General features: G+C 39.0%; 1 protein-coding gene across 4 annotated transcripts in view; it reads left to right on the forward strand.

The window, feature by feature from the left end:
* Positions 1–831: 831 nt before the first annotated feature.
* The window catches only part of dcaf6 (ddb1 and cul4 associated factor 6), a 34372-nt gene continuing 20733 nt past the window's right edge, over positions 832–14470 (forward strand). For 3 of the 4 annotated variants that reach the window (XM_034109970.2, XM_034109971.2, XM_034109972.2), the window contains exons 1-5: positions 832–1249; positions 6771–6832; positions 12058–12150; positions 12648–12833; positions 13961–14074. In XM_034109970.2, coding sequence (XP_033965861.1) covers positions 1153–1249; positions 6771–6832; positions 12058–12150; positions 12648–12833; positions 13961–14074 — 552 coding nt within the window. In that variant the 5' untranslated portion in view covers positions 832–1152. The remainder of the gene's footprint in view (positions 1250–6770; positions 6833–12057; positions 12151–12647; positions 12834–13960; positions 14075–14470) is intronic. The other variant, XM_034109973.2, reaches the window with a different exon arrangement.

Below are 14470 nucleotides of genomic sequence, written 5' to 3' on the forward strand. Positions count from 1 at the left end.
ACTAGAGCGATGCGATAGGAGCGTTTAGTGCGAAGCGAATATTCGCATCGCGTCCGGTGTAAACGTAGCATTAGTAGGCGGAGTCGGCCACTATGTCAGAGTTCAACTCCCCGCCTGCTCCAAATAAGGGCAAAGAGGCGGAGCCGAGGCGGGACCTGCTGCCACCGAGCTGGAAGTTCCAGAGCTAGCTGAAGCTACCAAGCTAAGCTAACATGCTCCCCATCTGCACACTGGCCGTGGCATTTTAACGTTTCTAAGGTAAGCGGACATGAAACTTTTCAGGCAAAACTATAAATAATAATCTAAGTTATTGAGTTTTTAGCATAATACTTCAGAATCTTAAAATCCCTTAAAGGTGGGGTAGGTAAGTTTCAGAAACCGGCACTAAAATTTGAAAGTACGCAGCCGAAAAGAATCAGCCCCTTCCTTCAGACTTCCTTAGCACCTCCTACACATGAACGCGCATATGACGGCTTCCACAGATGACATTTTGTATGGATTTTTTGTCAAAGCACTTCAGATATTCATTGCTATCGGGATGTTAAGAGCATTCCATGGAATATAACAAAAAGTGTATCTCGAGCCGGTTTCTGAAACTTACCTACCCCACCTTAAGGCTGACATTTTGACCCAGAACTTTTTACTTCTTGGACGGTCCTATCCTTTTAATGCTTTTCAATAATAAGGCTAATGATTTGTGTTATTTTTTCTTCAAAAATGCTTCATGCTTTAACACTTTCTGAGCTTTTCCTGATTACACTCCGCCCTCGTCAGCTTTCTTGCTCTCTAAAACGAGCGTTCCCACTCTCTCGGTCAAACCCTGCAGTTTATCGCGATGTTTGGACACAGCTGACCGCTGCCTGCTAGAAGAAATCAAACCACCAGGCTAGGCTAGCAGGACAGACAGTTAGCGGCGCAGAGAGCAGCGGGCAGCGGATGTAAACTCAGGGGGAACCGCGGAGACAACACAACGACCGGGGCTAGACCTCCAGTGATGCGGACGTTGAGTGTCGTCTCACCGCAAGCTAACGTTAGCTTTGTCCCGACACACAGGGACTGATCTCTGTGGCAAAGACGACAGATAACACGGCGACATCAACAGGAACGGGTTAGCTTAGTTTCAATGTTATTGTTAATTAAACCCCACATATTATGCTCACGATGTCCTACTCTGGAAACCTGGTTTGGGATGTAAATAAACGTTTAATTGGATACAACGAGCCCAACATCATCAGGAGCAACTATTTAGGTAAGAAACAAAAACACTTTGATGCTAACGTAGAAGAGACGACAAGAAAAACATGTTTATTTTTAACATTGTGTGAGGCAGGTATAGCTCCACTAAATCACACGCACTGACAGCTAGACCCAACATGACTATGATTATATGTAATAACATAAAAGCTGCTAAATTACTGCTTCTGCAATGTGTAAACACAGCAGGACATTTAATTGATCCATGTTGAAGCGGAGATGTGCGAGTCTACAGCTAAAGCACCGGAAAGACGGGGGTACATATTCTCTACAATCCTCAATGGTCCTTAGGTAATAATATATAAACATCCCATTTCTTTTCTCTATATTCTATTGTTCTGCACTGTAGCGTTGACGCATTTTCCATAGCTGGTGTACAGCAAAGTCGATCTGCAACGACGTATCGATTAATCGATTGACAGATAAATAATGGCGAAGTATTTTTAAACAAATAATACATATGTTTTAATGATATAACATTATGTTCAAACCCCTTTAAATAATGTCATGCGTTCCTCTGTTGTTTGTTTAGCATTACAAACTGAATATACATGGATACTCACACCTAGGTGTTTACATGTTCACCTTTTTTTCTGACATTTTATGGATGATTAATCGAGAAAATAATCGGTCGATTAATCGAAAAAATGGAAATACTTAGTAGTTGCAGCCCTACATGTAGTCTGAATGCGATCTAATGTCAAGGTTGTAGTGAAAAGACTAGAAATATAGGATTACATTTTATATTTAATCCTTTGTCACCTCTCTTTTTATGAGCTACAGCAAAACCTATTTAAACTACATTTCTCTGGGTTTTGGACTGACAAAATAACATTTGAAGGCATCACTTTGGACTTGCTTGCTTTAAAATGTTTTTTTCTGACATTTTGAGTTGGATATGATCAAATCGGCACGCAACATATGTACCCTTGAAGCGGATACGTGATAGTCTAAAGCAGTAGAGACATAGGATTACACATTATGCTCTAATTCTGATAGTGCAGCTTTTAATGAAGTATTAGCTACGTCAAAATGATATTATCTCCTCATTCAGACACTCCATTGTTTTGCACATGAATGCAGTTTTATTCTTTTTAATTTATGGAAAATTGCTCTCAGGCTTTTGTAAATATTCATTACATTACATTACATGTCACTTGTTAGACGCTTTTATCCAAAGCGATTTACATACATTCAGTACTGTGGGCAATCCCCACAGGAGCAATTTGGGGTGAAGTGTCTTGCCCAGGGACACAACGACATGCTGACTTCAGCGGGACTCGAACTTCCTACCCCCTGATTCGAAGTTGAGTGCACTATCCACTGAGCCACAGCCTCCCATATATTCACTTCTCAAGTCTGAAGCATTATCTTCTTTTTTTGTGTGAACGTTGATATTGAGTAATTGATTATAACATTTTTTTGTCGATTATTTTCATTGCTGTTATAATTTAATGACAATTCGAATATTCGAAGCAAGTAAAGTAATATGAAGATAATGTAATATTATACAGAATATCAGGCCACTATATCAAAACACCACTGACTGTTTACTTGTTTATTAAAATAGAATATTTCAACATTGAATAGACGAAGGCGGTTGCGTCTCTTGACAAGCGTAATAGATCAACTATAAATAGTACTGGCTCGACTCCATACCCATTTATTAAAACAAATATTGATATATCTATACACTGCAGTGTTTATAAGTGTCTCAAGTGGGCCTGTCACAGTAATGACATTATCGACTTATCGTACAATATATGGACACAACCTCGATCGTCATTCTGACCTCCTTTCTGCGTTGCATTGATTATATAAAACACTTTAGTTACCAAGTTTCCTCTCATTATCGTGCCATTGCACAGACCGGCTACATGTCTGTACACAGAGCCCTACACTCCATGTTATTTATTTGGTTCAGTTGTGTAGTTTTTTTATTAATGTTATTTTCTTCATATTTAGGAATGACTTTTTTCCAATTACAATGTCTGAATATTTTGAAGAATTATAAATGATTTGCTTTTTGAAAAAGTGTGCATTATTATGTTACTATTAAATCAATGGAATACAATGGTCTTAAAGGGACCCTCTTGTACTTTGTGGGGTTTTCCCTTTTCCTGTTGTGTCTTCTTTAGGTTTTTGTTCATATAAATGGACTTCTGTAACAAACTGACATCACTATGTAAAGCTCGCGCACCAATCACAACAGAGCCGGCCAGCTAACCAATCAGAGCAGACTGGGCTGTGGTTCAGGACAGACGGGTGAAAAGAGGTGCTGCAGCACAGGCAGTATGAGAAAAATAAAGAGTTTTTTTGAACATCAAAGATGCATGTCACAGTAGAGCACAAACTTAAATATGAACCCAAATATCCATTCATGTTTTAAACTTAACAAAGGAAAAACAATTAAACTCAATAGTCTGAGTTTACTTGCAGTGATAAGCCTCATTAGTGAGATTTTTCGGATGTCTGTCTGTGTGTTGGTTGGTTGGTTGTGAGAGAACAACCTGAGAATACAACATGAACACGGTGTACACGGAGGACAAATCCACTGGCACAGCGAGACGGAGAGGTTCATTGTCTGCAATGTGGCATGTCAAAGAGTCGGCACCTGACGGGGGTTGACTGTAGACTTATAAGCCTGTAGAGGTGGGGCAGGTGCCACTGAGGTTTAGTCAGGGCTGCATTTAGCTTGAAGGAGATATGGTTCGAGCTGTTATTGTGTTATGGGTAGAGGAAACATGCTGTGATGTATGGTGTGGAGCTCTTGTAGGGTATATTTAGCTTCCTATAGGGGGGATGGGGGCAGCGAATAGAGGTGTACATCGAATTCCAGGGACACTTCCGGGAGGTCATAGGACATCGTCCAGAGCTTTCTCTGATCTTAAAGGAATATTAAGAAGTTTAGAAGTAGGGATGTATGAAGTAATTATCTAGTTAGTGTATTACTGACCGTGTATTGGGGTCTGTTCACCCCCAGTTTGGAAAACACACACAGCCTTTGGGCATGGAGGCGAAGCAATGTACTGCGATGGGTCCAAGGCAGCAGCATCATCTATTTAACCACCCATTTAAACCCCCTCCTGAAAAGTCCACATCAGTTTAAGTGTATTCCATATGTAGAATATGTCCTCTGCTTTACCGTCAGATACCCTGGGAACGTTTCTGTCCATGCTCTTGTCAAAGCCACCAGACTTCATTGAGAAAAAACATAAATTATGACCTTGCAGAACACACAAGTTGTTGGTTTCGCCGCTGCCATGATCTATTGATCTTTGATTTTGTATCATGTTGTTGCCTTTTAACGGTCAGTTTGACTTTACAAAAGGGACACAATAACTCGGACTAACTAACCGATTGAAGCATCGGTAAACCAGCAACTTCAATGTTCTGCAGATCAAAATGACTGTCTTTGTCAGTGGAGTCTGGTGGCTTTAAAGAGAGCAAAGATACTAGCTTCAGCTCGGAAAGGTCTGTTTGAAATATGTTTCGCTGCGGCCTCCGTCCACAGAACTACAGCGCACAGCTTTGGTCTTATTCTCATGTCTGATGCTTTAAACTGTGGGCGTGCCAGCCACCATGTTCTCTCTATTCCCACGTCTAACAGGCCAAACACCAACTATGTATCGTCACTTTGAGGTACAATTAGTGCTGAAAAAACATGTCATCGTGTCCATTAGCTCTTGTTCAAATGAATGCTGTAGCCGGTAGTGTCTCCTTTACACAAATGCAGGCTTGTCTAATTCCTTCAGCCATAATGAAACCTGTCGGTGCAAGTCAAAGCTCCCGACCGGATATTCAGCTGCTGTCGTATGTTTAACAATGGGAAAACAACGTTCCCACTTTGTATGAAGGTAGCTATTATGTGCACGACATCTCAGGCCTGGCTGTTTCCCTTACATAACATTTACAATTAACACTTGAAATTATGAATGCACACAAACTCATATTTTTAAATTAAACGGTTCTATTTTCAAAATGCACCACACACTGACAGAGAGGCAGATCCTTTGATGATGAATCAATATGAGACACAACTAAAACAGCAGCAGATGTCGGTCACAACAGCAACTTTAAAATGCTACTCAAATGAATTGAACAAAGAGGCAGGTGTGTTCTTTATTTAAATCAATTCATCTTTTTTTCATCCACAAGTAGTTTTCATTTTTAGCCGCTAAGAGCCACTCCTCCATGGTCCCATTGTGCATTGCATTGTGGGAGAATAGTGTCAACAGCCCACTCAAATATGAAGTTTTATTTATTTTGCACACTGCCTGTTTTCAGTACACTGAATTATGTCTCTTTTAGACCAACGACACACAACCTGTAGAGTTATTGCATAACGTAGATTTGTACACGACTCGTGAAACTTGAATACGCAAAGGATGAAAATGAAAGGAAAGACGTCAAAGAAATATGACTCGACACACGGTACATCGTCTCATCATGAAGCTGCTTTTTAGAAACTCAAAGTGTACATTGTTTTCCTGCTGCTAACTCCAAGCAGATCTGACTTTCTTTAATGTGTATTTTATATTACCTACTTCTCCTAAGAGCCTAAACTCGTAAGAGTCTTTGTTTTTGATGACATTTTAGAGTTTGTTTCAACTTTAGAGCCGCTTGCTTTGTGCAGAACATATGAACTCTTCTCCCTATCTGTTAATCAAGTGCAGGAAGGCGAACTGCATGAGGAACGGATCACATGATGCTACTGAAACCCCAAATGTTTAATGTGGTATTTTATACCAGTCCTCAGAGTTCTTATTGCATCTAACTAAAGTGAGGTAAAGGATGGGTATTTGTTCCAGGGGCGCAGGACGTGAGATTTTTTAAATGGGGTGGGACGGAACTGAGAGAAATTATTTTCACGATATTTACTTACTATTTGTTTTACTATGTGTTTTACAATCTTAACCGTAAGCTCAAATATGAACGGTTTCAAGATCAAATATAATGTAAGCATGTACATGGATTAACAAATGAATTGGTATTTATTTACCTTTAAGTGCAAGAAGGATCATTTATTAAGTCGTTTTAGAAAATAACAATTTAGAGGAATAACAATTAACAATAAGTACAAGTTAGTTATATATTACACATATATATGCATATTACAACGATCATGTGAACAAATATATATTGAAAAAAATGGTAACAAAAAAATCTAAACATATATGTTTTTAATATAAATATATATTATTATTTTTAATGGGGGGGACGGATCAGTGTCCCTATGAAATTGGGGGGGACGTACCACCGTCCCCCCCCACTATCTGCGCCCCTGGTATGTTCACATGATCTGCAAGAGCTGGTATGCATAATCAATTCATTGCTAAAGTACTTATTAATGCAAAAAAACACTTGATTTCATTAGAAATCAAGTACTTTACAGATATTGAGCAATATAATAGAATAGAGTTGAAATGATTGGATGAATCGAGCATAGGGCTGTCTTTGAATATGAGAAGAAATAAAGAAATGTCATTTTACATTGTTTTTTTTTCTGTCCACAGGTAGAAAAGAATTTGTCCAGAGACTTAAGCTTGAAGGGACACTGAATGTTCACGATGGCTGTGTAAGTACCCCACATTTTCATATGTTGTTTTTACTTTCATTGATTTCATCCTTAATGACTTGTTTCCATTAAACTCATGATCACGTCTGTGGACAACACAGGATTTAAAGCTTTTGTCTTTGGGCTGCACAATTCATTACAATTTGGTCAAAATCTTAAAACACAGAAGTGAGATATCTAAATCACAGGAAGCGCAATATTTGGTAAAAAGCAAAATACGTGAAAACATCTGAATCGACTATGTTGTAGAGAAGTAGGATAAAGAAAAATTACAATTCTCTCGAATATCGCAAATCATATGGCATTTGCTAAATTAGTCAAATGTAGATATTTCTCCAGAATCCTGCAGCCCTCTTTTCAACGATTCTTTGTGGAGAAACTCAGTTTAACACATCAGTTTTTAAAATGGTAGGGTTGTTGACTTAGAGCAGGGGTGTCAAACTCATGGCCCCGGGGCCTTATCCGGCCTGCGACTTCATTTTATGTGGCCCGCAAGAACCTGCAAAGAATATAATACGTTTATTATACGGTTAAATGCTACTTTACAGAAGCAGGTTGCCCATAAACTACATGTCCCACAATGCATCTCCTTTTGTGACATGCCCACCAAAGAGACTTGCAATTATTTGCCCTAGACTTCTGCTTTCGAACTTAGTTAATTACGAAGTTATTACCCTATCCAATAATAACCCAATGCAGAGGCAATAATATAATACATTATTTTATATATATTATGTATTTATATATGTATATTTATATAGTTACAACCGGCCCTTTGAGTGCAACCATAATGCTAATGTGGCCCGCGATGAAATTGAGTTTGACCCCCCTGACTTAGAGTTTCTTTGGTGAGGAGAGCCCTACACATTACAACACTTTTCCACGTTAGGTTTGTGAAGTGTCCGACAGAGAGCGGCTGAGAAACCTGAAACCTCAGAAATCACACATGGTGTCGCAGTATCAGCCTCAACGTCTCCAAAACACCACGACCACAGGAGAGCGCCTTTAATACCTGCCTTCTGTTAACAACAACCACCACAGTGAAAAGGATATGAGGAACAGTTTCATTGCATGTTATAAATAAATGAGTGTATTCTACTTGTGTATTGGCAAGCTGAAATATACTACATTGACAATATGGACTGATGGAGGCAGGATAAGTCATGCATTTAATACTGAAGCTTAGTAGCTCAATCAATTGGATGATGTGCAATTACTCAACTTTACAATAGTCAAGATTCAAGGCTTTTATTGTCATTTGGACACAGCTACAGCGTAGTTATGACGATGGGAATCGTACAACAGTGCAACACAATAAAACAGATTAAATAGTGCAAGTAAATATGTATATATATATATATATAATAGAACTTTACACTGTATATTTCTAGCAATAAAAGGCATTCAAATTTTTATTTCAAATAAACCACCTTTGTATATCTTGTAATATACATATCTTTACATATTTTATTTATTCTAACTCTTACGAAACCCAATATCTCCCTGGTAAAATAAAGTATTCTGATAAAGGAGTTATTTATTGAATACAATAAAATATATTCAGAATAATAATGTTTGTTTAAAGCCCCTGAACAATGGGACAATTTAAAGTTCCCTTTCTCTGTAATAGTTATTTATAAATGTTGTCCTATGGGCTCTGGTGTTATGGTATGGTTTCTGGCTTTTCTAATTTGACCAATTGCATTTTTCTTTGTTTTTGTTTTGGTAAGATAAAAAAAGAGGACAATTTAAGACGTTACCCCTGGACTGTGAGCAAGTGGGATGGGCATATGTTTTATGACACTTCATAGACTAAATTATCCAAAAGCATTATTCTTTTAAAGGTCACCTATTATGCAAAATCCTCTTCTTCATGTCTCTTCTACATCAACATGTGTCCCCTCTTCTTCATGTCTCTTCTACATCAACATGTGGAAAGAGACTCAGTTTCACTTTTTGTCCTGATCCATTTATATAAAATCCTGTCTGAAAATGAGCTCATCAGATGTTGGCCACTTTATGATGTCATAACGATTGTTTGGCTTGTGTAACCATTAGGGTTGCAAAATTCCGGGAATTTTCAAAGATGGAAACTTTTCATGGGAATAAACAGGAATTTATGGGAATAAACTGGGAATTTTTCAAAATTGAAGGTTGGCTCTTCATAGGGAACTTAAATATAGTTGGGGAAAGTATATTCTAGCTTAATCTTGACTAAAACAAACCGATGCCATTCAAGTACCGTACTTTTCGGACTATAAGCCGTGACTTTTTCCCCCATTTTGTTTGTACAGCTAACGGCCACTAGGGAACCTCCTAAATCTATGGATTTTACAGGTAAAATTAACCACCTTTAACGCTATGGGCTCTATGACCGGTCCGCGCCCGCCACCTTTATGCGGCGGGCTCCAGCAGGAAAAGCTGGAGGCCGGAAAAGAGTGAGACAGGTAGCGCGCCAAAGTAAAAGTGGAACCGAGAGACAGAACGAGAGCAAGACAGACGGACAATTTAGCTGCTGCGGCTTATATGCAGGTGCGCTTTATAGTCCGGAAAGTACGGTACTCTTGGGATGCTGCAATGATCTGTTTGGTGTTTGGAGCCAAACACTTCAGAGCCATGTTTTGTATATATCTGTGACCTATAATATATTGATGAAAAACAGTATAATAGAGGACCTTTAAATATTGTATTTTCAAACTTTCAATTTCTTATACAAAGAACACCAGCCAGATAGATAACAGGAACCTCTCGTACAAATAAATGCCCACACATTTCTTTCGGCTGTCGTGACACTAGCCATGTTCAGCTGTCATACATTTTCTGTTGTGCTCACGATAAACTGCTCTCTGATAAGCTGCCTCCGCTCAGTAAGTGGACGCTCTGAGTGCTTACCGGATATACCAGGCTTTCTTTTGAAGCCTCCAACATGTCAGCTGTGGGCTGAAGGGCAAGAGAGGGCTGCACCAAACATTACAAAATCAGTGAAAACAAGGAAGTATTAGTTGCAAAATAAAACCTGCCTGCGTTGATCAAAGAATGAAAGATGTGCGGTTAATTTACAGCTGACTCAGGTGAAGAATATACATTTTAGGGTAGTTAGGATATAACATAGATGTGTCTGAATATGGTAAGGACTTCTGTTGTTTATACATTGTACCTTACGTTTGTGGAAGGCATCAGTCAGTCTCTGTGAGGGGGATTTGTGGTTCTTTTGAATGAAACTTAACATTTTCACATCATTTTGGAGCATTATTAATATCATATGCGTACAAACATTTATATTTAGATACTTTTCATTCCTCGATATTGTGGAGATTGCAATTTTGGTGCTTTGACAAGATATGAGACACAATGAGAATTTTGATGAGAATTTTGCTAAATAATCGACACTTGATATTGGGAAACCATTGAGGCGCTATATCACAGGAAAGGCATGTTCAGGTGTTTTTTTAAATGTCCTGCTAACATTCCCCTTGCGTCTCACTTGTCTCGCACTCTCTGTTTTAAAGGGGCCCTATTAGACTCATTTTCAGGTTCATAATTGTGTTACGTGCTTCGACCATCTACATCAGAATCAGATCAGAATCCCTTTATTAGTCCCACAGAGGGGAAGTGAACATTGTTACAGCAGAAAAGAGCCAAAGACAGCTTAATTTTACCTAATCATGCATACAAAAAAATAAAAAAATGTACTAAAAATTATAATAAAAGTAGTTAGACAAAAATAATACAAAAAGTTAAAATATGTATTTAACACACTCGACAGCACATGTGTCAAACCCAAATCAAGCCCTTGGTGGATTTAATTTCGGGCAGCCGGTATATTGCACGCACACCTTCACTCCATCCTGAGGGTCTCCTCCGCTCAGAGCCTGAGCCCAAACATTGATGAACTTGCACCCGAGATGAGATGCAAGTATGTGCTTGAACTAGCATCAGAGCAGCACACTGAGTTTCAATGGATGCTTCCTTTTTGCATTTTCTTTCTTGAGACAACAGGGCATGTTTGGTTTTTTCTTTGAGGGAAATAGTTTTGTTGAAGCTGTTGTTGGCCTGTGGAAAAATGTACTCATAAGAAATGACTCCGGAAAAGCTGCAAATAGAGCCGTAAGAAATGAATGCAACTGATTATTTAATGTTTAATGTTGTTTTTATAGGCAATACTTTAAGCTTTGTTAGTTCCAGGTTTAATATGTGCAATAAATTCATTTCAATAAGTTCTGCAATAAACGTTGAACCAGTCCGGCCCTCGACTAGTACCCATTTTTTTATCTTGGCCCACAGTGTGTTTGAGTTTGACGCCCTGGTCTACAGGAAAGGGAAGAGCATAAAAGGGCCGCTTAACTATAACGAGGCACCTATGATGAAAACACAAGACACTCAGACATGTGTGAAAACAAAGCTCAATGATACTCTGTCCGAACCTTTCATCAAGCGAGACACACAAGACAGATTCAACTCCGCCCTTTACTCCCAATCTAAAATCCTTTTACTTCAGAGGATCAGAATCGATCGAAACGTGTTTTTAAAATGTATTCCGAGAGCGAGCCCTGGGTTCAGATTGCAGGATGTGGCGGAGGAGGGGAGTCGTTTTGCAGCAGAGTGATTCTGGAAGTGAAGAGCAACACAGTGCTGATGAAACTCTGGAGCAGGTGGTGATGAAATATTGAACCACAGCGGGGCGGCAAGCCGTGGCCTCGATGCTGTTAAACTCTCCTTTCAATTCATGGATGGATAAGGATTAGGTCAAATGTGCGACCGTGATTTCATTTAGTTGAATGTTAATGAACTTGTAATCAATGAAATTTAGGCACAAAGAAATTACTCATCATTTGGAGTTTTTCCTTCCTTTATCATAATAACCTCCTTACATTCCCTAAATCCTTTATTTGTCATGCAACGGGGACATTTACATTATTACAACAGCAGATAGTGCAGATTCTTTTTTAATAAATTGCTAAGTATGCGCACGTTATTAATAACACAATAAGTACAAAAACTAAAAAGAATAGCACATAAGTACCCCATGGTGAAAAGTATCAGTATATTTGTTTTTAAGAAAAGGGACCATGTTGAAGTAAGAGCGAGCTGGTGCTGTAAATACAAATACACCAATACAATGTTTCATTTCCTGTCTGTAGAATTTTTATTTATAAACACATCCTTTCGGCGCTAATTTAAAATGCAAAGTAGATATCTCATTCGGAGTTCTTGTGTCTCCGCAGGTCAACACCATATCCTGGAGCGACACGGGTGAATATCTCTTGTCGGGGTCAGACGACACCTTTTTGGTTATCTCCAACCCGTACAACAAGAAGGTGAGTGGTGATCAATACAAGGCAGATACGATAAGATAAGGTAGTACTTTATTGATCCCAATTTGGGAAATGTTTGTGTTGCAGCAGCGTAAGAAGTCAAGGCAATGTACAATACAAATTCAAAGACTAAAAATAATCAAGAAAGTAGAAAATATGTTGAATTTAACAAGGTATTATATATACAAATACAAATATATACAAAAATATATGGCAGAAGGAATATTAATATTAAAAGACAAGAAATAAACAAGAAAGTAGAAAATATACATGTTGAATTAACAAGATATAAAGCAAGGTATTATATATACATAAGTATGTGACAGATGGAATATTAAATATCAAACTGAATATATAACAGTGTGATTTTATTCCAAGAGAAACTTTGGAGCAGAAACCACATTTCTGTTCAAGTTATTTGCACCCAAAATGTGTTTTACTTTCTCGCGTTCATCAGAAGATTAAGCCGTAAAGCAGCCTCCTCTCTTGGTCTTCCTCAGGTCAAGAAGTCCATACGCTCCGGCCACCGGGCGAATATCTTCAGCGCGAAGTTCATGCCCCACACCAACGACCAGGAGATCATCTCCTGCTCCGGAGACGGCGTCATCTACTACACCAACACGGAGAAGAGTCCCGAGCACAACAGACAGTGTCAGTTCACCTGCCACTACGGGACAGCTTATGAGGTACTATTACTACTATTTAGTGTTAATTAAACCGGCCCAGTCCATAAACACAATACTGTCGATAAAGGACGAATGACGGATGCCAGATTTAGCTATTAGCTTATTTCAATTTGCAATCTCTTGGCAGGTACAAACTTAAAAATCAACTAAAAACAAAGCCATACATAGTCTAGGATCAGCCCATTTAAATACCAGCAAATGTACAAGTACTATTAAAAGTCATTCAAAAATCTTCTAAGTCTGGTTGCTCGATAACAATTTTACAACATGGGACAAAGAGTAGAAGTCTGCACATTTTATTTCAGCTTAACGGCTATTCAAATGTGTTGTTGGTGTTGATGAAAGCAAATGCAAAGGCTGTCCTCTTTAGTGGAGGACTCGGCAATATATTTAAGCAATAGCTCACGAAGGGGAGGGTCGACAACCCCCTTAGCTGTGATATAACCTTGGAAAGTATCTAGATATCCCTGCCCTAATGCCAAAGGAACTGCACACTGAATATGTTTTGCCGTTTGATGTCTATGTCTGGACCGCTGCGTAAAAAGGAGGGTTTCTGCCCCGTTACTTCTCCGCTGCTTTCCTGCAGTTTGCTTTTCAAACTGGATACTGACTTGTTGTGAAAAGTAACTTACAATTCAACCCGTGGTATACGCTCTGTATATCACGGCTACGAACCAATCAGATTGCTTGATTTGACTTGTCCGTTTTATAATAATAATTTATATATAGAAATTGGCGATATGAGACTGTGTGGTCTTAGATTTCGCGATATGGAAGTGTTGTGCTAGTTATAAGGGCTGCTTTACGGTACGAACCTCTTTCTGAATTGACCAGACGAGTAGATTTCTGTGCTTTTACCCACTTAGTATAAATCCTCATTACTGCTGATTATTTACCAAAACATTCCGTGTGTTAATATTTTGTTATAACTTCAGAAGTCAACCCTGCAATATCGTTGTCAATGTATTGGGTCAAACATATTGCGATTTTTGATCCAAACCGCCGAGCCTTTCCTCAGACTCCTCTCATTCGCTCTGAGCTGTTCAAATCTGTGCAAACGGAGCACACACGTCTTTCCCTCATGGCTTCCGTCTCCTAACCTCAGCTTCCTCTCTCCCCTCTGTCAGATTATGACGGTACCAAATGACCCCTACACGTTCCTGTCGTGTGGGGAGGACGGCACGGTGCGATGGTTTGACCTCCGCACCAAGACCAGCTGTACAAAAGAAGACTGCAAAGATGTACGATGACAACTGTGATGATTTTCTCCTTTCAGCCTGTGATTGATTCTACATGTACTCTGAGGGTGGGGGTCTTCGTGGGGGTGAGGGGGGCAGTCGTGGTGATTTCTATCATGTTGAAAAACTGGCACTTTATGGGTGAAAATGCCCCGTCTTTCGAGGGTTGCTGTCCCTGACCTGTATATATCTTAAATAAGTAAAAGTATATTGGAGCGTTTAAAGCATTTTTTCAATAAATAGGTGTTATTTAAGATGTAATGGGCCCTCTTCTTCTTTGGCTGATGAAGTTAGGAACAATTAAGTATTGATGATCTCCACATTCGGCGCAACTCTCTTTAAAAACATTTTGTGTGTGTGTGTGTGTGTGTGTGTGTACACTAGCATTACTATACTTGT

Source organism: Pseudochaenichthys georgianus, chromosome 21, assembly GCF_902827115.2.
Source record: "Pseudochaenichthys georgianus chromosome 21, fPseGeo1.2, whole genome shotgun sequence".
NCBI lineage: Eukaryota > Metazoa > Chordata > Actinopteri > Perciformes > Channichthyidae > Pseudochaenichthys > Pseudochaenichthys georgianus.